This window comes from Podarcis raffonei, chromosome 12, assembly GCF_027172205.1.
Source record: "Podarcis raffonei isolate rPodRaf1 chromosome 12, rPodRaf1.pri, whole genome shotgun sequence".
NCBI lineage: Eukaryota > Metazoa > Chordata > Lepidosauria > Squamata > Lacertidae > Podarcis > Podarcis raffonei.
Window position 1 is genome coordinate 32,927,863 of NC_070613.1, and position 25,300 is coordinate 32,953,162.

General features: G+C 42.2%; 1 protein-coding gene across 2 annotated transcripts in view; it reads left to right on the plus strand.

Annotated features, from left to right (window-relative positions):
• The window catches only part of AHR (aryl hydrocarbon receptor), a 48,484-nt gene extending 40,639 nt beyond the window's left edge, over positions 1–7,845 (plus strand). For both annotated transcript variants that reach the window (XM_053409536.1, XM_053409537.1), the window contains one exon: positions 4,942–7,845. In XM_053409536.1, coding sequence (XP_053265511.1) covers positions 4,942–5,094 — 153 coding nt within the window. In that variant the 3' untranslated portion in view covers positions 5,095–7,845. The remainder of the gene's footprint in view (positions 1–4,941) is intronic.
• Positions 7,846–25,300: the final 17,455 nt, after the last annotated feature.

The following is a 25,300-nucleotide window of genomic DNA, read 5'->3' on the forward strand; positions in this document are numbered from 1 at the left end:
CCCCAAAAAACCAACCTGCTGACTTCCTTCACATCTCTTCTCTTTTTATATTTCCTGCTCTTATAACAACTTCCCCTCCCTTCTCTGTTCCCTGATGTTGTTGATTTTATTTATATATACATTGGTACCTCTGGTTGTGAACGGGACCCATTCTGGAGGCCCGTTCGCAACATGAAAAGAGTGCAACGCACAGCGGTGCATCTGCACACCCGCGGGTTGTGATTTGCCGCTTCTGTGCATGCGTGTGATGTCATTTTGCACTTCTGCGCATGCGTGAGCAGCGAAACCCGGAAGTAACCCTTTCTGGTACTTCCGGGTTGCCGCGGGACGTAACCTGAAAGAACGTAACATGAAGCAAACGTAACATGAGGTATGACTGCATATTGCAGTTGTAGGCACTTCTCCTTTTCGTCTCCCTCAGACTCTCTTCTTTCTCTAAACTGCTACTCAGTCTGTCCATCATCTGTTTTCCATCGCTCTATCTTTCTTTCTTTCCTCCCCTCCGACTTTGCATGCTACAACCTTGCTCTCAGAATCACCACCACATGTTCCTATGTGCCATGCTTGCAAGATGCTGCTGCGCTTGCATTGGTCAGTCCAATAGGCTACAGTATGCCCAAGCACTGGATGCCCATCTAGTCGTAGACATGGGCCCACTGATGGCCCCAGACCCTCCGCTGGCGAAGTACTGCTGTAGATGAATGGGGGGAAAAATCAAAACACTACAAGATATTAGAAGCTGGCCACTGCTTAAAGCTATGTTTTCAACTTTTAGTACAGTGTTGCGTGGCTAGAACTGTAATCCTTCCATAGCTGTAATAGTTGACATTTTTCCATCATTGTTTGAAGTGCAGCTGGGTCTGCCTTCAAGCTATTATATTTGACTCATTCAGTAGCTCTCTGACTCACCCAGCTTGAAGCTTTACTTTAGTATGCATTGAAACTTTTTTTTTTTTACTCCAGTAAGTTTGAATTCTGAGTCTGAGACCCTATAACAAAGCCCACAGCTAAATATTCATCCACAGTAGTTTTCATTAGTTGGCAATTGTCCCCAACAAGTGTTATAGAAGTATAATGTTCAAAACCAAAATAGACTTTTATGTGCCATATAGTATGTGTCAGGCAACAAATGTAAAGAAACTTTCACACAAGCCCATTGTTTGGTTTGCCATTCTCTTTGCTTAGCTTGGAGCATATATCCAGATTCCAAACTAGAGGTTTTCTAGAAGGACTCACATTCATCCTGTTAGGATTTTTTGAAAAACAGTTTATGTCTTCTTCAACTGCAGCTTTGGGATCTAGATTGATTTCTAAAATGTAGCATCCTTTGGTGTATAAAGTCCCTTGTGACAGTTCCCCCAAGATCACTTCACTGACCATACTCTCCATGTCTTGCAGCAAAAAAATTCATCTTTAAAAATCACATTGAAAACATGTGCTGTTCGGAAGCCACAGTGAATTATTCTTGTTTACACAAACTTGGCATGTAATAAACATTATGGACTGCAAGTGTAATGGCCATGGATGTGAAATTCCCATAAGCTATAACAACAACAGCAATTTGTACCTAGGCAAGAGGAAGTGTTGGATAGTTGGAAAAACTGCATGATAAGGAATGGCATGAGGCTACAGGGACCATCCCTGGCCATTAAACTAGATTATGCCAAATTTGCACATTGTCTTAATAAATATAACAGCAATCATGCTGCTCTTATTCATTTCAGTAAACATGAATTGAACAAACTATATATTTTTTAACAGCTCCATGTCTCAATAGATGCTTACAGATAATGACATATGAAATCTTATCAAATTTAAGCTTTTTTATTTGTGTAAAAAGGTAAAGGGACCCCTGACCATTAGGTCCAGTCGTTAGGTCCATCTCGCTTTATTGGCCGAGGGAGCCTGCGTACAGCTTCCGGGTCATGTGGCCAGCATGACTAAGCCGCTTCTGGCGAACCAGAGCAGTGCACGGAAACGCTCTTTACTTCCCACCAGAGCGGTACCTATTTATCTACTTGCACTTTGACATGCTTTCGAACTGCTAGGTTGGCAGGAGCAGGGACCGAGCAACGGGAGCTCACCCCGTTGGGGGATTCGAACCGCCGACCTTCTGATCGGCAAGTCCTAGCCTCTGTGGTTTAACCCACAGCACCACCCGCGTCCCTAATATCATCTCTCTTTTGATCCATTGAAATCAAAGAGGCTGACTTCCTCATACCTGGTGAAATTCAGTATAGTGTAAGTGGACTTTCTCTTTCCCAACCCAACTTTCACTTTACTCTCCTTCCCACCCCCAGAGTTCCCTGAACCTCCCTCACCTGCCTCTGAATGTCTCTTATCCCTCTGGAGCAGATTTGGGAGGGGGCTACAAATGGGAGGAGAGGCAGAAGAAGTCTTGCTGCACAAGCAAAAGGCCATTCCGCTCATGCACAGACACCAGTGAACAATCACCCATCATGTTGATGAAAAAATGTGGGGGGGGGGGTTAGAACTGTCAGGATTAAATAACATATTTGTCAGGTGTTTGCTGCTCAAAGTCAAGACCTTCAACGTGGGTTTCAAATAAAATTTTGATATTAAAGGGGAGAAAGGCACTGAAACAATAGTTTTATAATGCTTGTGTGCATCAGAATATGTGCTTTTCTAAGAGCAGTCACCTGGAAAAAAATTGTTGATAACATTGCTTTTAGATTTGACTTGTATCAATTCAATATGTTACCAGTTAATTTTATGAAACACTGCATTTCTGAAAAAGAAAACAACCCCAGCACGCAAGAGGAGGAAGGAAGCACATAAGGCTAAAGCTTGGTTTTCCTCTACTCTTGCATATAATGCCAAACCATGACATGATAAGTTGTGCATTCTACGAAACTCTTCATTAAAGCTTTGTGCTTGTAGGATTTAGATCTCTTGCTATAAAGGTCAATGACTTGGGGTAGAACATGCTCTGGCAGTTTGGAGTGTATGCTTGCACAGCCCTTGGCTGCACTTTCGTTGGCCTTAGTTGGTGCTATTGATCTTTTAGAAAACCTCCTCTGGGGCCATCCAAGTCCACTTTTTAAGAGAACATCACTAGCCTTTGCATACGCATCCACCGTGCATCCCACAAAGAGACTTTTTATTAATGCCTGTATTTATCATTATACATCCTCTCGGTGTAATTATTTGGATCATGTGATTATTCATGTCTCAACAAAAATTGCATTGTAGAACGTTGCATTTAATAGAGCTGGATTGTCTTTATGATTTATAGCCATTTCTGAGGGTGCTGATGTGTAATTTTTTGATGCACTTTATACTCATTTTAAGAAGAATTCTCTTCAGGCTTTTTGGAGCATCTCCTTTTGGCCTGAAATGAACTTGAAAACACTCTTAAGAGGAAGAGTTCAGTGAATGGAATGATTCAGACAAGAGCTAGTGGAACTTCCGTTATATAAACTAGAAAGATCTAAAGTTAGGGGTAGCCGGAAAACAGGCTCCAAAATATTCTAACTGACAGAAATATAAATTAAATTTTTGACCTGTTAAGGTGCCGAGATTTACCTGTGGTCAGATCAAGTGATACAAAATATGCTTTATCTTCCAAGTCATTGGATTTTGTTATAATTTTTCTCTACAACTGACAAAAAGATTTCAGAGCTGTCAAATGGCTCAGTATCCAAAAGTCTAAATAGGTTTCAGGAGGTTGCAGCAGTTCATAGTGGTATATATTTTAGGCTGCAGACGTGTACACATTTATGTAGGAATAAGTCCATTGAACTCATTGGGGATTATTTCTGAATAGCCATGTCTAGGATTGTACACGGCATATATAAGTTATAGTGTTAGAAATGCAGTTATTTGTATTTGATACTTGTGTATAATCTATTTGATAGAACACTTCTTCAATCAGAAGATGTTGCATATTCGGAAACCAGGCTAGATGTTTTACTTCTGCTTTTGTTGATGTTGCCTGTGTTAGAGCTTGAAACTAAAGCATTTGAAACAAAATGAAATTTAGATCTTTGTTTCAAAGACTGAAATGTGATCTTTGCTGCCTGTGAAATAATGTTTTCATGGGTAGGTGGGCGAGTGAAATTAGAGCAAAATCCAGAGGGCACTAAATAGCAGTGAATATCTGCTGCTGCCAAATGCAAAATACTCTGAGGCTGTTTAGCTAAACATGTATCAAAAGATTCAGAATTCATAAATTTTCTGAAAATTTTAAGAGCAAATTCATCACCATAATAACTTCTAATAATTTGGCATTGGAATGGAATACCCTAAAATTAGGTGGTATGTTCCACATACTTGGTAGACTGCCAAAGTATGCAGAATTATATTAGTTTGTACTTTTAAAAAGCAAATTATAAAACCTCCAATGAGCTTGCCCATGCTGCCAGCATCCAGCACCTATGGACTGTTGAGGGTATCCTCTTGAGGTGAGGTGGATGAAACAGGCCTGCTTGAGCAGATATTAGGTAGATACTGTGCTAGGAAGATGAAAACCATAAGTTGTTTTTTAAACACACACACACACCACACCACACACACCTGTATTATATGGAGAGACTTAGAAGAAGAAATGGGGGAAATGAAATCTTTTCTCTTCATTCAGCAGAAACCAATCTTTCCTGCTAGGCAAGAATCATTTCAGGTAGCTGGGAAAGAAAACAGTTGTCCTTTCCACTACCTGTTAAATGTGTCCCGTTAAGATTCTGTGTTACATATTTTACAGGTGTTGGGATAAGTTGCATTTAGTTTTCATTGAAATAACTTTTCACATTGGCTCCCAAAGGACCCGAGTGCAACTAGCTTAGCTGGGATCAAATAGTTTCTGCTTAAGCAGTGAAATTAGGATACTGCATGCAAGATCATTTATTCTGTACATGGATATAAATTAGCAGTGTTAAGAAGAAAGCAATTTATCTTTAATAAGACTTTGCCTTTTTTTTCTAGTTCCAGAATAGTTTTAATGGAGGAAATATGAATGATGCATATCCACCGCAATTAGATGTTGTCAACACCCAGCCTGGAACACATCTTCAGCCTCTTCATCATCCAGCAGAATCCAGATCTTTCTCTGATTTGGCATCCAGTGGTTTTATGTAGTTCAAGAACAAAGTCATATAGAGAAAGAGATCAGGACTGGATTATTGAATAGAAATTGAAAATCATGTGTGGTTGCACTTAAAACGCATGCATATAGGATTTGTCATCCCAAACCTAATATTCATAGGTGGAAGTTGGAGCTGTAATCGTGGCCTAAAAGTGTGCACATGTAATTTTCAGTGAGTGTGAAAACATGCACTATTGCAATATTACTGCATCACATTGTAGAACATAAGATAAGGCAAATGGTTTTATGTTTAGCAGATAAAATGGGCACTTTCGACAATCTTATTTGGAATGGTATAAGATAGTTAATCTTAGGTTATTTTAGGCCTTTTAAAAAGCCATGTTCTAAATAGAGGAGCAAGTGAAGCACTCAATTTTTTATGTCTTTTCTTCAGTTAACTTTATTTAGTAGTTTTTCAGCTTATCCTTTTACTTTACATGTCAGGTTCTAGCACTTTAGTAGACGGTTTAATACAAGGGTTTGATACACAGTTTTAGGTTTTGTACAACCAAATCCGTTGCATTCCTCCTTTACAGTTAGCCTTAAGTGCCTCACAACTTTGCTACCTTATTTCAGAAAGGAGCTTGTTAGGAAAAAGGAGATTCACTGTAAGAACAAATCATATTTACTTTGTGACTATTTAGTGATTACTTTGGTTTGTTTTTAAAAAGCTAGAGACCTATAAGCAGTGTATTCCTTCTCTATTAAATGTATATTGTTTTTCTTTAGAATTTGATATTATTCTATATGTGCAGAGTTTTTACTTTGTTAAAAGACTGGGATTTTTGATTTTGTGTTTTGTTGCTTTTCTGCATTCTTCAGGTAGAACAGGGTAAAAACAGAAACCTTTTAGGAGAAAATTGTCTCCTTGGAATTAGCTCTGAATTTCAAATACTGAAAACATGTGCCTTATCTTGTGTTACAACACTTGTCAAATGGTCTCTTAAAAAAAAAAAGTACAAGGCTGCTCTATGCAAATACTTCCATTTAAAGTGGTTATTGAGATAGGTTAATTTTAAAAAACCAGTGGAAAGCAATGTCTCAGTAGCAAATAGTACTAAAGTTTACTTTTGTAAAATAAAATTTCTACACTGAGGGTCAAATTTTGATTGGCTGCTGTTTTTCAACCGTTCCAGTGGGGAGAGGGTCTGTTCATGTTAAATATCCCTGATGATTGCACTCTAAAAAGAAAAAGCTATCTTTCTATGTGTATGTGAATTCACTTTAAATGTCTTTGTTCAAGAGATGAAAAAACTGAAAATTTATTTTAGTTCAAAATTAGAGAGAGATGATCCTTGTAACAAAAAAAAGGATATTTTAAGCTTTGTTTTTAAAAATGGAAAACATTGTATTGGATTTTTATCTGAGGATTTTTAGAACCGCATACACCAATGTTTGGTGTTTCATAGTAGTTTAAATGGGGGAGGGAGGGAGGGATGGATGTGTACATGTTCAAACAAGTGAATATCCTTACATGCTGTTAATATGTAATAAGCACCATTTAATGATGTCTTTGTAAAATATTTTACAAACAGTTAATTTTAAAGTGTTATTCCATATTATTAAAATGTCTATTGCATACATATGTATAATGTAAATGACAGTGTAGACTCTTCAAAAAAGAAAAAAATAATAAACCAACTCCCTCCAGGGTGGTGTTTAAATTTTTGATGAGAAAAGAGTTTCAGTTAAGTTTTTATATATATATATACGTATATATAACAAGAAGGAATGTTTTTAAGGGTAAGGTTGTATGGATAGCGGGAGGTGGCTACTCATTTTAATCACTTGAAAGCGGTGTTGTTGTTTTCATCTTAAATTGAGTCATGGTAAAATTTTGCTTACACAAATCATGTAAATTTGTCCTTCTAGAAAAGATAGCCAGGCAGTTTGTAGACCTTCAAATTTAGGATCTAGCGCTGCTTTTAAAAAGGAAATATTGTTTGATACTATGTTTCAATAATAGCTATGAAGCTTGGGCTATAATGCCCTTTAAGCATTGAACTTTGCTTTGGCCATCACTAAATGCATTAGATTAGTAGCCATTGATTGCTTCTTATTATCTTCTTTCCAAACAATTGCTGTAATATTTTTTGTAACAGTATCTTCTTCTTATTATTATTACAAGAGTAATGTTGACAATCAGTAGCTGTACTGTAAAATGTGAAAGGTTCAAAGGGATAATGTAGGGTTGTTTTTTTAAAGAAAAAGACCAAAACAAAAACAAAACATTAAACTCCACAACAAATTGAGACCTGCATATCATATCACTTCTGCTAAACCAAATATGATCCCGCCACTAAGTGCCAAGGCTGCAGTACAAACTGGTGTACTGCTTTATTGTAGCCTAGTTTAATTCTGTTATGTGTAATATCAACTTGTTTCTCTGCATTAGCTGCATCTATATGTAACAAACCTGTGTATTGGTGGTGCACTGTTGATCTACACCAAACTGTTCTCAAAAGTGATGAATTGCTGACTTATCACCCCACCAACCCCACACTTACCCTCCCACCTCCAAGCAAATTATTTCCTAGTTTTAATCAGTATTAGACTACCCATTTTTGTAGATTCTGTCTTGGCTTTTCCCCTTTCCGTCTGTCTCCCATCACCCTTTGTTATCTATGCTTTATGTCATGCAGTTAATTTCTTACGTGTTGGGGTATAATTTTATAGTGCTTTTAATGAGCTTCAGTCAAACTTGTAAAGCATAATATACGACAATAAAATATCACCTGACTAGAGCTAATACGTAATTTTTTCCACAGCACACCATACTTTATTCCTAGTTCTAGAAGATAATACAGACACTTGAAAGTATATTGTATAACTTGGTTTCCAGGACTGCTTGGGATGGACAACCCTCTTTCATACACAAGATCCAACATTGCTGGACCTCCCTCTCTCTAACCATCTGTTGCATACTCCCTCAGGTGTCTGTCTCTGGCAAAGGTACCAGCTGAGTTCATGTTACTCCCCAGTAACAGAAAGAATTTCAAAATGCTTTTGGTGCCTTTAAACCCCTCCTTCAAGTGCCAAACAGAACAGAGTGGAAAGGATGATAGAATTCAAAATGAGGCTTCACCTAGTTCTTGCTGCTACTTTTAAAACAATTGAGGTGGATCTAGACCAGAGCTTTCCAAACTGTGTTGCATCATGTTAGTGTGTCGGCTGCAGTGTGTAGGTGTGTTGCGTGAGTGCGCTCAGTGCTCCTCCCAGGGCTGGAAAGGCATTAGTTTAACCTCCAGTTTGCTAGTAAAACTGAATTACTGTGTCGCGAAATGATGCATGTCTAAAAAGTGTGTCACCAACATGAAAAGTTTGGAAAGCTCTGATCTAGACTTTGTTATGCTTAGGAGAAACCCATTAAAGCTAGTGGGACTTCAGTGGTAACTATATTTTAAGTTCCATTGTTGTATTGGGTCTCCTCTAAGCATAATTAAGGTCCAGATCTAAGGCCTGCGTGTGACGAGGGAGGAAGTAAAGGGGGGCGTTTTTTTGACCATAGGATTTGTTCTGACACTGACCCCCCAGTGAGAATTTCCAAATGCTAGACCTGACCTTGGATAATATTAGACAATATTTTTATTCAAACAAGATGGGTCCCACGCACAGAAGCATGTTTTTGTACAAGGCTGGTACTCTCTTCCTTTGGCTACATCTCAGCAGATAGATCTCCTCTTCAGCACTATGACAGTGGTATGTAATTCTGCTCACATTATTAGGACCGCACAGAAGAGCGGACTGGCACAAGGTTGATGCTACACAACTCCGCATGGGAACCTTTCGACTGCAACCATAATATTTCGTTTTTTTGGTTGTGGGATTTCAGAGAAATTGTCTTCGAAACACTGACAACTCCATAAAGGATAACTTTTAGCTGGGTTGAGAGCTGACATCAGAGTCCAACATACTGCTTTCTTCTCAAACTCTACCCTTATGTACCGTATTTTTCGCACCATAGGACGCACTTTTTCCCCTCCAAAAATGAAGGGGAAATGTGTGTGCGTCCTATGGTGCGAATGCAGGCTTTCGCTGAAGCCTGGAGAGCGAGAGGCATCGGTGCGCACCGACCCCTCTCGCTCTCCAGGCTTCAGGAAGCTATCCGCAAGCCTTGCAAGCCCGGCGGGAGTTCCCGCAGGCTCACAAGGCTTGCGGGCAGCAGCCTGCAGCCCCGGCAAGTGTCCGCAAGCCTTGCGTGCCGGCGGGAGGTCCCGCCAAGCGCGTGAGGCTTGGGGCGGCAGCCTGTCGCCCGGAGCACGGGGAGGCCTCCGGAGGGCTCTCCGTGCTTCGGGCGAGTGTCTGCAAGCCTTGCGCGCCCGGCGGGAGGTCCCGACGGGCGCGCGAGGCTTGGGGCGGCAGCCTGTCGCCCGAAGCACGGGGAGGCCTCCGGAGGGCTCTCCGTGCTTCGGGCGAGTGTCTGCAAGCCTTGCGCGCCCAGCGGGAGGTCCCGACGGGCGCGCGAGGCTTGGGGCGGCAGCCTGTCGCCCGAAGCACGGGGAGGCCTCCGGAGGGCTCTCCGTGCTTGGGGCGACAGGCTGCAAGCCTTGCGCGCCCGGCGGGAGGTCCCGACGGGCGCGGGAGGCTTGGGGCGGCAGCCTGTCGCCCGGAGCACGGGGAGGCCTCCGGAGGGCTCTCCGTGCTTGGGGCGACAGGCTGCAAGCCTTGCGCGCCCGGCGGGAGGTCCCGACGGGCGCGCGAGGCTTGGGGCGGCAGCCTGTCACCCGAAGCACGGGGAGCCCCCCGAGGGCTCTCCGTGCTTCAGGCGAGTGTCTGCAAGCCTTGCGCGCCCGGCGGGAGGTCCCGACGGGCGCGCGAGGCTTGGGGCGGCAGCCTGTCGCCCGAAGCACGGGGAGCCCCCCGAGGGCTCTCCGTGCTTCAGGCGAGTGTCTGCAAGCCTTGCGCGCCCGGCGGGAGGTCCCGACGGGCGCGCGAGGCTTGGGGCGGCAGCCTGTCGCCCGAAGCACGGGGAGCCCCCCGAGGGCTCTCCGTGCTTCAGGCGAGTGTCTGCAAGCCTTGCGCGCCCGGCGGGAGGTCCCGACGGGCGCGCGAGGCTTGGGGCGGCAGCCTGTCACCCGAAGCTTCGAGCGAGTGTCTGCAAGCCTTGCGCGCCCGACGGGAGCTCCCGCCGGGCGCGCAAGACTTGGGGCGGCAGCCTGCACCCCGAAGCATGCGGAGCCCTCCGGAGGGCGCCCCGTGCTTCGGGCAGGTGTGCGCAAGGCTTGGGGCGGCAGCCGCGGCTGGGGGGGGGAATAAATTTTTTTTATTCATTTCCCCCCCCAAAAAACGAGGTGCGTCCTATGGGCCGGTGCGCCCTATAGAACGAAAAATACGGTACTTTAATGTAGAATTGTTCACCTCTGTTGAATGCTTTGTGAATGTGTGACACAGATTGGGATGCTGCTGTTCCAGCTGTTTTGGTACCCTTCACATTGAAGCCTCTAGATACAGCGGTTCTCAACCTGTGGGTCCCCAGATGTTGTTGGACTACAACTCCCATCATCCCTGAGCTCTGGCCTTGCTAGCTAGGGGTGATGGGAGTTGTAGTTCAACAACATCTGGGGACCCACAGGTTGAGAAAGGCTGCTCTAGAACAAAAGCATTTTGTTTTACAGGCATACTGAGGTGAGCTTCAACTTCCCTTTCGTATATAAGACAGGAAAAATGAAAAGGTCACTTGTAGCTCTCGGCCACAAAATTTAACTCTACCCCTTAGACTTAAAAATCAGTTACCTTTAGCTGCCAGGATGAAATGCAGCATTTAACATTCTACTGGTACAAGTGGAAGACCTGCAGTGCTCCAGATGTGGCAGAACACCCATCCCAGCCAACATGGCCAGTGGTCAGGGATGGTGGGAGTCGTTATTTCCATTTAAGTACCACGTATTATCTTCAGCAACATCTGGAAGGCTGTAGGTTTTCCCCCTCTGTTGCTATGGAGTATGGCGGAAAACTAAATTTGGTTTCTATTCTTCAGTCTTGCATAAAATATCCTTGCAGACCCATTCCAGTAGACAGCCTCGTTGGAATTAGCAACCCGAAAACATGGTTTGTGTGCAAATACACATTGATCTGTTGCTGTTTGTTGTTTCAAGGGATATGTGAATACATGGTGCATTCAGTGGAGTGTCCCAGTTCCATGAGCTGTTTTTGCAGGCAGTCATCTGCATGCGCAAGGCAGCCATGCAGTATTTATGAAAGGCAGTTGCTTTCAGGTGTTAAAAGAAATCTGTCCAAGGAGTGTGCATACCAGAAAGGTTTTGTGTTCCATGGGAAAATAGCCCCTGAATTTGCAATTAGCTGTATGAAAAGAGGTGTAAAAAAAAGGGGTGTGAACTGTCACTCAGCTGCAAAATCTTTGGAATGTGGTGATGTGTGCATTTTTGTGCAGCTCGTTCACGTGTGCGTTTCTAGAATGTGTGTTCATTGTAAGCACATAGCAATTATTGCTCCCAGCTTTTTGTATTATAGCAAGAATGGAGAAGCCGTAGCCCTCTAGATGTGCTCCCAAGTCTCTTCAGCCGCAGTCAGCATGGCTTAACAGTAAGATAAGTTGTAACCCAACAAACATCTGGAAGGCCACAGATTCCCCTTCCCTGTGTGTATTTCAGAATAAATTCTCTTCTCTTCTGACATTGTGTGCTTTGTTTTCTTTGTGCTTTAATGGCCCAGTGCTTGCTCACGCTCAAAGCTAGACATATTCCTTACAACTGTGTGCTGTGTAGGTTGAGCACTGTGGAATCGAAGTTCCTCCAGTCACCTCATTTCAGAGTGTTGCAGGTGAACAGTATTTTCAGTCACTTTGAAGTGATGGCACTCACAGTTTCATTTATTTGTACTTGTGCTCCCGTTTACTGACCGTGCTTCTTGTGCTACCTCAGGGGGCAAGTCCAGTGCTATGATTCAGAACCACACCCCTTGAATGCTCAAAAGCATTTGGGGCAAGTACCAATTGAACGCAGCGACTGGGTGAAATCCCCTTATCTCAGATGCAATTTAAAAGTGTCAGGCAGCAGAGCATGAACAATACAGAATGTTAGCTACAAAAATATAAGTTCCTTGTCTCTGCCTTTTCCCTTGTGGCCATTTTTTAGGAAAAGCTCTGGAATTCTTTCTAAAGTGGTGTGTGTGTGTGTGGATATAGTTTATTTTCCCTCTGGCTTTCTGTCCTTTCATCTAGTTGTACTTTCATTACTTTGGTTCCTTGCCCTAGAGGCCCAATCACAATGCATTTAGCTCAATCTTCAGTTTTTTAAAAAATAAAAGAGCAAGCAAAACAAAACCTGGCTGTCAAAAGGTGGCAGGTGAGTTTAGAAATGGCCTACCTAGAGACATTCTTTAAAGAAAACATACTTTCCCCTTCACTGTGGGCAGCTTCTCTCCCCCTCCTCCACCTCTTGTTTTAGTACTAGGCCAAGCCCTTTTTCTGGTACCCCGGGGGGGGGGGAATCTGTCTATAGCACTCTATTTCACCCTTCTTTCCTACTGACTCATGTCCATGGTGAAGTACTTAAGATGCTTTGAAGCTGAAGGCAATTGACATCCTCCTAAGATGCTATTAAGCAAAAGAGATGGGCTGCGTAAAAACTTATTTGGTCCATTTTTAAAACAACCTACATCTTGTCTAGGTCTTTAAGCTCTTTCATTTTGACTGTACCTTTAAAGCAGCCCCACTTTCTGCAATGGAGAACCACAGGGTGTTTCCTTACATCTATTTCTGATTATGTAAAATAAGCCTGTATATTCAACACTGTGGCAAAGAAAGCAGGTTGTGGGGGAGAGAACTCTGTTTGGCTCTTCCGAAAAGTTCTCATAATAAAGTTCTATAAATACCCTTTGTGATTGCTGACTAATAAAAGAATGGAAAGAATACAAGAACGAAACCCACAGGGCATCGAAGAAAACTTGGAAGCGGCCCCACCCACCACTAAAGAGATGGAAAGCTCCTCTGTACATTTTGTGGCCCGGTGTTCCATCATCGTTCCTTGTACACAATACCTAATCAGAAGTGAGACATAAAAAGAGAGAGAACTGGAAAGCGAGTGATAAAATTGCTATCAACTGCCACATAGATCAAGGTGAATTTAACATTAATTGAATTCATTTCCTTTGTTTGCTGAACACTTCACAATGGACAAGCAAACACAAGCACACTTGTACACAACATTTGCTCTTATCTGCCTCTTTTAGATATATTTCATTGCCTCACCTGCCTGAGGGCCCTTTAATGCAGACTGCAGTTCCATATCTATTTCCACTTACCTGTGGGTAAGGTGCACTGGAAATAGTTCTAAGCAGGCATGCATAAGATTGCATCAAGAAAGCAGTTTGCATTTATTGTCTTTTATTCCTGAGACCTGATCCCTTAAGGCAGAAAGAGGGAAGCAGTGGTTCTCCAGGTATTGTTACACTCCAGTTCCCATCAGTTGGTGCCAGCACAGCCAATGGTCACAGATGATGGGAGTTGTAGTCTTGCACCTTTCTCATCCCTTCTGTAGGGATAGATTGCAAATCTCAAATAATGACGTGAAAAATAGTAGCTACTTTAAACGGATGCAGGCCATGGCAAAAGGACCTGCTCCTGTTTATTTTAGTGCTCCTGCAGTCTTTGGATGTAATAATAATTTAAAAAGAGGACCAGTTCACACCTGTGTCCCTTGATCACTGTTGCAGCTGGTTTGTGGATTTTATGTTTGAATGAGCCCTCTCCAATCTAACATCACAAGATTTCCATGTTGCAGGATGTCATTTCAAATGCAATCATTGTCAGTGCCATCTGTTGGCACATTCAACAGCAAGTCATTTAAATTATGGGAGCTTGAGTGATGTACACGTTCTGTATTGCTTGAGCACAGTAGAGTCACCCTACTTCTATCAGAGTTTTTTTCTTCTAAAAGAGGTCCCTTCCTGCTACAAATGCCTCCATTGGAGACAAAGTGGGCATCTGTTAGGTTTTACATGGCTATGATGCATCTCTTTCAGCAGGTGAGAAAAGTAAAAAGATATCTTCATGCTAGTGCACTTTTTTCCTCATCAGTTATGCTCCAAAAATGTGGCTTCTTGCTATCTGTAGTTACAGTTGGATTGCCCTGTGCCTTCCATTCTCAGAAATTTTATTTCACAGGAACAGCTCTCATCAAACTTCTTGGGTTGGTTTACTGGAAACCGGGCTTCAGAACTAAATCAACGGCAATGGATAATGTGAACTTTCCCCAAAACAAACAATTCCATGAGGCTCCACTTTACACTGAAGCTGCAAACCCTATATATATAGGGTACACTGTAAAAACAAAAGCCCTCAGTTGTTCTTGGAACATGTACTGTGAGATAATATGAAGCAGCTGTCCCCAACCCCACCCCAAAGTCTTTAAAGGTGTATCCTTAATACAGCATCAAACAAATGTTTTGGCAACATCCCACTTAAATAATTTCCCATACAAATTTAAGCTTTAACATACATGAAGCCATTTATGACTATTCCAGAATGCATGCATAGCCACAGTAATGCATAGCTTTTCAGTATCATATTTCCCATAGAGAAATTCCTACTCCAGGAATAGCCAACACAGTATTTGTCATGCATTCTAACTCCAACAGCCCCAACTGTAAAGGATGGTGGGCATTTCCATCCAAAAATATCATCCCCTCCCTCTGCCCCTTATGAAATGCTCTCCCTTAAGAAGCTCACCAGATGTCTGCATAAACATCAGTTTTCAGGCCAGCTGAAGACCTTCCTTTTATTTCAGGACTGCAAATGGTTTTAGCACTTTTGTTGCTGTTCCCAATGGGTATTTTTTAGTCTGATCCATTTTAATGCTTATGCTGGTGGTTCTCATTATTGTGACAATTATTTTTCTAGTGGTTTAGCAGACACTGCAGTGGTGTTTTTCCCCCCTATTCCTTATATTTAATTGATTGCGATTGAAATGTACTGTTGTCAGAGGCTGGACTGAGGAGGAATAGTGGGGGCCTTCTCCCAAACCTTCCCAAAAACAGGAGGACAGTATAGATATAGATTCAGCGGTTTGCAGAAGGGCATAGTTCAGAGGCTGCAGAGGGCAGAAGCTGGGAAATATTGGAAGAGGAACAGCAGGAAGAAGTAGAAACACCATGGGAGAGACAGCTGACAGACTCAGTGTCCTTGGAAAGCATTCCTGGACACACACCCCTTCTCCCAGGACCAGCATTGAGGGTAGTAAAACAGAGAGCTCAGAGGCAAAGGCTCAGATTAGCAGATGCAGGACTGACATAGAATAGGGGAGACGAAGGTTGGGGTGGGACTTTACTTGGAGCAACACCATTTCTAGAGTGGGACTGCATTTCTTTGTCTCTGGCAAGAGAAGACAGGAGTGCCTGGTGTGCTCTGGTCCACGGGGTCACGAAGAGTCGGACACGACTGAACAACAAAATTGGTAAGAACTATTCTGGACCATAAAGAAGGCTGATCGCCAAAGAATTGATGCTTTTGAATTATGATGCTGGAGGAGACTCTTGAGAGTCCCATGGACTACAAGAAGATCAAACCTATCCATTCTGAAGGAAATCGGCCCTGAGTGCTCACTGGAAGGACAGATCCTGAAGCTGATACTTTGGCCACCTCATGAGAAGAGAAGACTCCCTGGAAAAGACCCTGATGTTGGGAAAGATGGAGGGCACAAGGAGAAGGGGACCACAGAGGACGAGATGGTTGGACAGTGTTCTCGAAGCTACCAGCATGAGTTTGCCCAAACTGCGGGAGGCAGTAGAAGACAGAAGTGCCTGACGTGCTCTGGTCCATGGGGTCACAAAGAGTCGGACACGACTAAATGACTAAACAACAACAACATTCTTTCTTTCTTTTTTATCTGCTTCTTTGCTGCCACCAGGGGAGGGATCTTATTCCCCGAAGCCTGACAACTGGATTTTTTTTTAGTTAAACCAATTTGAAACTCACTGTAAGGCAGGGTGGGGGATGGGGAACGGAATTTCAAGGACTTCCTCTCTCCATATGAACTGGCCTGGAACCTGCAATCATCATCTGAGGCCCTTCTTCATGTGCCTCCTCCATGAGAGGTCTGGAGAGTGGCAACACAAGAACGGGCGTTTCTGTGGTAAATTCAATGGGGCCTACTCCCAGAGATAGGATTACAGCCTTGGTGATCTTATGGCTGAGTGATAATTCAAACTTAAATCTTCCTAGTCCTAACCCAATGCCTCTAACCACTACACCACATTAATTCTTATCCTTCCTTTGTATGACAGGCTATGCTGAAGCAAAACAGATCACATTTAATGAAAAGATTTACATACTTAATTTATTTATTTTTACTTGGGGGAGGGGATTGTTCAGAAGTGTTTAAGTACTAAGCATATGTGCTTCCATGTCCAAAGGATGTTGTTTCAGTGAACTATATGTGAATAAAGAGAGCTCTAATTGGAACCATTTTCGAAACCGAGCGATAGAAACTGTCATCATATTCAAACTGTAATAAAGTGACCCTAATGGGTATGTGGTTCACTAGTTATAAGATTGTTTGCTATAGTTATTCGTAATGTATAGAATCAAAGGATCATTATTTTCAACTGTCTCTCTCCATTAAAATTCCAGCAAGTTATGTTTATCCATGCAACACAGGCTGTTTCTTATTTCTTTTAAAGACCTTGTTGCGAGAGCACTTGAGAAAGAGAGAAGTGAGACTAGGAATTCTAGGATGAATTTTTGATTTGCCCCAAATAAATCAGTTTAACCCTCCCCCAAAAAAATACTTCTCCAAAAAATACTTTGGAGACGTGTGAATTTTAAAGGAGAGTTGTGTTTTGGTTTGTGCATTGTTTCATGAAATAGTAATTTGCGAAACCACAAAAATTGCATTTCTTGAACCAATGGTGAACCTCAACATCACGACATTTGCATTTTCCTGAATTTTGCAGTGCACTGCTTCAACCAAAGAATGGCCACAAAAATGTATATATTAGGGGAAAGTGCTCACACAAATGCATGCATTAGTGGCAATAACATACATAAATGCATTCTGTCCAAGGGGAAATTGTTTGGGAAAAAGGCATACATGCTGTGCAAAATTGCGTTTAAAATATGCAATACATGTGCCTAAGAACACATATCAATTTTCATACAGACTTTAAAACAGTTTTTCAAGAAACAAATGCAGAAATGGGGAGGACCAAGCTTAAAAATGAGAAACAGAGAGAAACAACTATGTGGATCCATTCATCCCTACTTACAAGCTTAACACATCATACTATTTTCTCCACTAACACAAAAGTATACTTACATGATAAGAAATGCCCATCTGCCCATGAAATACCTGAGAGGAAATGTAGGATTTCTGCTTTGATTGTGCTGTGCTTTTAACAGAGATGCATGGACCCAGTAGGTTCAACTCGTTTCCCCTAACCCCCTGAAGATCTGTTTTAGATTCTGGAAGCTCCTATTCTGGTGGCAAACATGTAGGAATCTAGTGGATTCCATAAGCCTCCAAGTCTTCAGCAATGCAATCTGTGCATGCCCAGAGGCATTTGGTGCCATGGTGGTACTGCTGTGTTACTGGAGCCTTCCCAATGCATTGTGGAATTCACCAGTTTCCAAGGAGTTCGAGCTTTGCTCCCTATGTTATATTTAGGCTCTCAAACTAGCAGCTCAAGAATAATTGCTGATGTGCTCTTATCAGAAGTTATTTTGAGAGAGGCCCAGAAACCATTTATTGGTTTTCTGTGCCTACAGTGTGGTTGAAATCAACTTAACTCTTCTCTGCAGGCCTAATGTAAAGCAGATGTGTGGGGGTTTTTTTTTCCTCGCAAGGAATGAACACATTAAAATCCTCACTATAATGCAACATATATAGCACTGCTAGATTAATACTCTTGCCTGCCAGATTTGTAGCTTTGATTCTTCCTGATTTTGAGTGCTTAGTGGGATTTATTTCAGTGATTCTGCCCTTGGGCCAAAATGAATCAGCTTTTATCTGAGATGATCACATTTTGGCTAAGCCCTATAGCTTTTCTTTTAATAAACATGTAACCTTAGACTACCATTACACACACAGACAATGCAAACATAAGAAATCCAATGAATTCTCCCAAAACGCTGCAGCCAAAACAGAGCCCACGAAGCTCCTGATTGAATTTGTGCCCAGGGAGATGCAAATAAGCCTCTTCATTACTGTGCCATCTTGGTTTTCCCTGCTTCACTCGAAAGCTTGCTCTTCTTTGCATTTGTAGAACATCCATTAGTCACAGACAGCAAAAGAGCATACACTGAGACTGGGCATATATTACAGACTTGGAATTTCATTCAGAGTAGGCATTTTTAATATAACATTTTGGCATCAAAAAGCATTAGATTGTAAATCAATCATAGAGCTGGAGGGAGGGGGATGTGTAGGCAATCCGGCCCAAGCCCCCATTCAATTGAGGAATTCCAGAGCTTGAGCAGTCCTAAAAGATGAATAGCCAGTTCTTGAGAGAGAGCATCCACCATCCCTCTGGGTAATTGCTTCCATTGTCAAACTGCTCTTCCCATTAATACGTTTCTCCTCATGATAGCTCAGTAGAGCAGGAGACTCTTAAGTTGTGGGGTTGAGCCTCACATTGGGCAAAAGATTCCTGCATTGCAGGGAGTAGGATTAGAGGACCCTCGTGGTCTCTTCCAACTCTGCAATTCTATGTTCACCTGAAATCTGTCCTCCTGTAACTTTGTGCCCATCGGATCTAGGCCTGGCTTTTAGCCACGAAGGTCTTAATTTACAGAAGCTAAAGCAATGGCAAAATGTTGTCCGTTCTTGTCTTGCTCATCTCCACAGGAAACTCAAGAAGAAAGTTCAGAAAGCTGAAGTCACCTATTGATTTTTGATAGCTGTGTATGGATTTGAGCACAAGTCTCCCTGAAGAAAGTCAAATGTCTTATTGACCATCGTCTCTCTCAAAGAATTACTAAGGAGAGCCATTTTTAAACGTTGTTGTTGTTATTATTTATTGAATTTATTATTCTGGTACAACTCAACAAAGCATTATATTATAGCAGACTAAGAGATCTACGCAAATAGTTTGGATTAGGTATCAGATTCTTAACAGGCCCAGCAAGAAGAACAAGTCTGGTTGAAGAATCAGCGTGGTTTCTGCAAAGGTAAGTCTGGTCTCGCTAAATTTCAAGAATTCTTTGAGAGCGTTAGTAAGCATGTGATCCAGTGCTTGGAATTTTGGAAACACTTTGGATAACGTTTATCCCCAAAGACTCTCAATCAAACTTAAAAGTCACGGAACAAGATCTGCTCAAGATATTTTGCTGCCTGAGGCAAAGGGACACCATGCTGCCTTTCCTGTTCTGTGTATAAACAGTGGCCAGTTTGGCAGCGGATTTTTCTTTAACACTAGCAGTGAGACTGAATCCATAACCACTGCGCTCAAGGGCAGCTTAGGGCACTTAGGCAGGCCATGTGGCTCATGCAGCCCTGCTCCATCTCCACATGTCAGCATTTGCCACCTCACTCAGCCTAATGATAGGGCAGGTGCCCTGCCCAATGACAGTCAAGGCCTATCCACATTGATGACTTTGGTAAGGGTGGCAATAGAGGGACTGCTGGTGGCAATCAGAATTTACTGCATGCCATGAACTGGGCATGCTGTTTTCACTTAGCTGACATTAAAAGGATTTTCTTTCTTTTTTAATCCAATGGATTTTTTGATTTTTTACTCTTTTACAAACTTCTGGTAACCACTATCCTTGGCAGAGTCAAGCCAAAGCTGTGCAGATGAAAAGAGGCATATCCCATTACCCAGCCAACAAATCCTCCAATCGTCCTCAAGAAATTCGAGTCGAAAGCTCTTCGTTTCCAATCGGGCTGCTGTTACAACTTGCTTGCTTACCCGGAGCCATGCCAGAAGTAGTGTCAGCGGGACAGAAAGCCGTTTGATCATCATGTCACTTGTAACTGGTGCATATTAAACCGCTGCACTGCAGGGAGACTCCCTTGCTTGTCGTGAATAAACCTATTGTTTTCTGTTAGGTTCGCTGAGTCTTGAGTGTTCCCTGTCATCGGCGGTTTCTCCGTGTACTAGTCAAGGATGGCTGTGACTGACAGTCAGTTTAATCCTCTGCCTAACTCAATTCCCACTCCTACCAAACAGACTGAATGAGTGGCATCTGTCTGTATTAGTAAATGTCGTGCCAGTAGAAATGCTTTTATAACTTTTGTGGCAACCTCCTGCTGCTTGAGTTTCACTTCATTATATAAAGCGGAGGCGGGGGAAGTAGGATTCCTTCAGGGATTGGTTTGGAAAGGGAGTGAATAAACACTATGGACTCTCATCTGTCAAGCCTTCCCCCCACCCCCCAAACTTTCCTGGCATGGATTCAAGACCTTTTGCTGAGGAAAGAGTTGAAGACAATATTCTGCTGTTGTCACTGGGATGGGGGGTGGGGACTGTGCTACTGAGGAATTCAAAGGCTGTACATTTCATAAAAGAGGTGATCAACATTGCTTAAAAACCAGATTGTATTATTGGAAAACAAAGCCTTGACATTATGCCCTAATTTACCATTTTTAATAATAATAATTGTAATTGTAGTAGTAGTAGTGAGCAAGTGATCAATGAGTAAATGGCCAGCAAGCACATAGACTCAAGGGCATCCTTGAGAACTTCTCCTGGCATCCACAAACCTCTGAGCACCCCCTTTCTCTCCTCACTGTTTCTTCTGTTATGAGGTGGGCAGGGACCATTTTGTTACCCTTGAAAAGTACATAGAGTTGAACTGTGTAGAGTGACACACTTTCCCACTTCCTGTTTCCATTCCATGTGGTATTCTTAGCTCAGACCAACTCCTGAGCAGTTGCATAGAATGTGGAGCCAACTGAGAGGGTAGAAGGGAAAGAACAGCAAGCTGGGAGACCGATCAGAGGGGAATGGAGGTGCTGGGGTGGGGAAAGGGAAGAGGTGGTGCCACGGGTCCAGAGGGAGATAAGATGCATACACAGAACTTACCTTTTTAGATTTAGGAAAACATATTTGAAATCGCATCCCTCCCCATGGGTTCTCACCCCAGCTACCATCAAATCACAGAACACATCTGACTCCATTGACAGAATCATAACAAATCACATAACCAGTTGGAGGCACTAATGCTTCTGAATACCAATTGCTGGAAACTATGGGGAAAACTCTTGTAATATTGGGACTCTTTCTGCATATCATTACATGTATATGTAACAGTGTTCCGTTGCACCAGAAGCGGTTTAGTCATGCTGGCCACAAGATCTGGAAAGCTGTCTGTGGACAAATGCCATCTCCCTCGGCCTGAAAGCGAGATGAGCACCGCACCCCGTAGTCGCCTTTGACTGGACTTAACCATCCAGGGGTCCTTTACCTATCTAACATATATAAGATATATACTTACTGAATTATGTAAAAGCATTCTTATGGAATTACTATACACAGACTGTAGCCAGTTTGGAAAGCCCAAATACCCTCACAGCTTATATTTTCCAAGATAGTAAAGCATTAAACAATGTGCATAGTTATCTTGCCAAAACATTTTGGCCGATTGTTTTTTTCCTTGGGTTCTCAAAAGTTTGGAAAGTATGCAAAATGAATAAACATGCAAACTTTTTATTCAGAAATGTATACAGTGTCCTGGAGATAGATAGATAGATAGATAGACAGATAAAACCACCCCCTTTTTATCCTGCAGTGAGAGAACATTCTGAGTTTATAATATGCTAAAGTAATGTTTTATAATGTAAGTGAAGCCATTGTTTTGTAAGATTTTCTTATAGCCATTTTCTTTTGAAGCTGAAATACTTTTTAAAATTTTGTATACTCAGTATGATATAATTCTTAAATAAAAAGGTGTGTGATGCATTATCTTGTTTTATTCTTCAAAGGATAATACAGTGTAAAGCGGGTCATGCTTATCAGATCATTAGGGATCCACAGCATTTTCATCACATTCTGCCCAATTGTTTGCACCACCTTCTTGGCAAAGACCCAATTCCCTTACAGCACAATCCTATACAAGTCCCATGGAGTTCAGCACGGTTTGTTTCTAGGAAAAGGTGCATGATTGCTGCCAGAATAGCATTTATATGAGTAGCACTTTCTAAAAGAAAGTTTTGAGGGTTGGCGCCATAAAAATCCAGACACAAAAGTTATTGAGCTCTTTTTTTGGAAATCAATCAATCTTTATTACGATGAAAGACCAGACAGCAGAGTTAGCAACAGCAACCTATGCCACATCTGCATCAAGAAGCGAACATAATTACAAACTCTCTATAAACTTATTTACATTAAAAATAGCACTCCTTCAGCTAACATATGTATTCCAGAGAATAAAATCAGTACTCATTCACCGGCCATCACTCTCACCACAGCCTGTCTTGTCCTCGATGCCATAAAGCAGAATTTCACAACAGGTCTGATGATATCAAGAAATCACCCAAATAGTTGTTGAGGATTTTTTGGGGGTGAGGGTGAACCTCAGAGTTGTTGAGCTTTTTAATTTGCCTCCCAAAAGGCAAAGAGTGATACTCAAACACACACTTCCTTGTTTCCTTGTTGTACACCGCTTTGAGCATTGATATATTTTTTGGGTGGGGGGCGGCAAAGCAGCATGCAAATAAACTGACTGATTGAATGGTGGTTTGTTCCATAACTGGTTGAATGAATATCACCTTCCTGAGCAGACGAGCTGAAGTTTCGATTTATTGGGAATAATTTATTCGGAGGCAACAAATCAATTAACACTGGTTATTGTTTCCTGAACTACCAATAGCAATGCATGCAGTGTGCCCTTTGATGAAGTCTTTCAGATTTTTATTTTTTATTTTTAAAGGGACATGAAGTCATCTAGCCAAGCTGCTGGTGGGCAGCCTTGCATTGAGAGATATCAGGAGAGCAGAGCTATTCCAACAACAATGCAGGATGCACAAATGGATATAGACAGTGCACTTGAATTCTTTAGCTAACCCCTCGGGCTTGAGGTGACAACCCCAGAGAAACAGATTTCCCAAAAGGGGGTCTGCACAATGTTTCCCCTCTCTGAAAGAGAAGCAAAAGTCAGGGGGAGGTCACAGTCAATGCTTGTTTATTATTTCTCCCTCTCTCTTTAGCAAGAGGGACATTAATAAGGTTGTGGAAATATCCGTCGACTCTAGTGGAAGGATGTAAACAGAGAGAAGAAATATTTAATCAGAAGACTGAAATGGATCTTGCCTGCGGTTTGAGAGAGACTGAAAATCTACAAAGAAGGATGTCATGCTGAGCCAGAAAGCATTTTCTTCTTTCCTCTCCCCACCCCCAAACTAATGTTTCCTATATTGTAAACATGCTATTAGTTCTAACTAGGGTTTCGGAAAGGTAAGCATCGAAGGCTTAGCTTTCCTTTGGCCTTTCTCTTGCTGAAATAACTTGCACAAGTCACTTATGCAGTCATATATCTTTTTTTCCTCCCTGCAAAAGGAGAGTTATTGATTTTTCATCTTCTGAAAGCAATTTGGATTCCCAGGAGGTACGCAACCTACCAAAAAGGCTGTTTTCCCTTTTAAGTAGTCTAAGTGAGATAGAGTTGCCTAATCAATGTTAAGGGGAGGGTATGGAACAGCAGAGGGTTGTGATACAAGAGGCAGCTATTATATTCTGGAAAGACTTAAAGGGCAGGACAAAATCTAACTCTCAAATAATAACAAAAAGAGATGGAGCCAGAGAGCTAGACTGCCTGGTACATGAACAGCAATGGATGACAATCGTTGCCTTAATTCATTTTATTCCTCTGGACTCATTTTTTTATATATACAGCAAAAACTTCCACCTCTGAGACTTTTTTCAAAAAGGCACAATGAAGTCAGATCAATGCTGACATTTTGATGCAGACTGATTCCTAGAATGTCGTCGTGTAAAGGAATGGCCTTGTTCTGTAGTGAAGTCCGTACTCTTCTTTAGTATGGTTTGCGATGAAGCTTTGGAATTTGTATATGTTAACGTAATCTCAAATTACAATTTCATATTGTGTCTTCTGATGGAAGGTGAATCTTAACTGAACACTGAGAGCTATTATGGTGGGGGAACATCCAAGTGAGTGGACTTGGGGGACTAGGCGAGTTTCCTAAATGTTCCCAGTACATTAAAATATTAACCTGGCACCTCCTTCCCAAAGCCCAGAAAGCTTTAGGGAGGGAGGCAGGATGCTCCCACAAGCAACGTCAAGATGTTACGATGTCACACATGCAATGTTGCCCCCCCCCCACACAATCGCCCTTGCAAGCTAGGGCCTCCAGTCCTAACTGTTCCCCTATGAACTGTTCCCACATGCCACCGATCCAGGTATTTCAACACTGTAAGGCAAAAGCAACCCCCTCTGTTGCCCGGTGAGCAAGGGACTTGGCAACCCTTGTCCCTCAGGGTGCACACTGCTTATCATAGACAACAATGATTCAGACCTTATGAGGATATTTGGACAACCTATAATTACTAGGGTTGCCATAAGTTGTTGAGCTTTTTTGGCGGGGGGCAACACACCACCATCACTTCCTTTCCTCCCCCTCTCCGCTCACCCTCCCCCCAAAAAACAGTGTCTCCAAGTTGTTTATATTGCTTGTATGACAACAAGGAGAAAGCAACAAAAATAATGTACTGTATTAGTGTAGCACCCTGCTTGTGGTTAACGCTTAGCTGGAATGAAATATTCAACGCAGCAATAGAGAAATTAAAATAATAATTTATTTGTCGGACAAATAAATAAGAGGCACAGTGGTATATGGTTACCAAGCTCTGGCCTGCCCTCCTGCCATTATGGCCAGCACTTATATTTCCTCAATCCAGCCCCCTTTCTCCTCCCTTTGGCTGCCTCTGTCCAATCAGCCTGGTTGAAATTCCTATTGGCTGTTTGCTAGAACCAATCATAAAAGATACACCCATTTCCTATTACCTTTTATGGGAGACAGAGAGCTATATTTTCTTCTATTTATAATTGGCAAATAAGTAGTCATATATCTTACATTTACCTCGACCAGGCACCTTAATTACCAGATAACCTTTGGCCCCTCTTGCCCTATTCCCTGCAAAACAGATGGCTAATGGTTCTAATTTTTATCTTAAACAGATATTTTGGGTTCACCTCCTCACACACCATCTATGAAAGATCTCCTTCTTTGGAGGTCTTTAAGCAAAGGCTCGACAACCATATGTCAGGAGTGTTCTGATGGTGTTTCC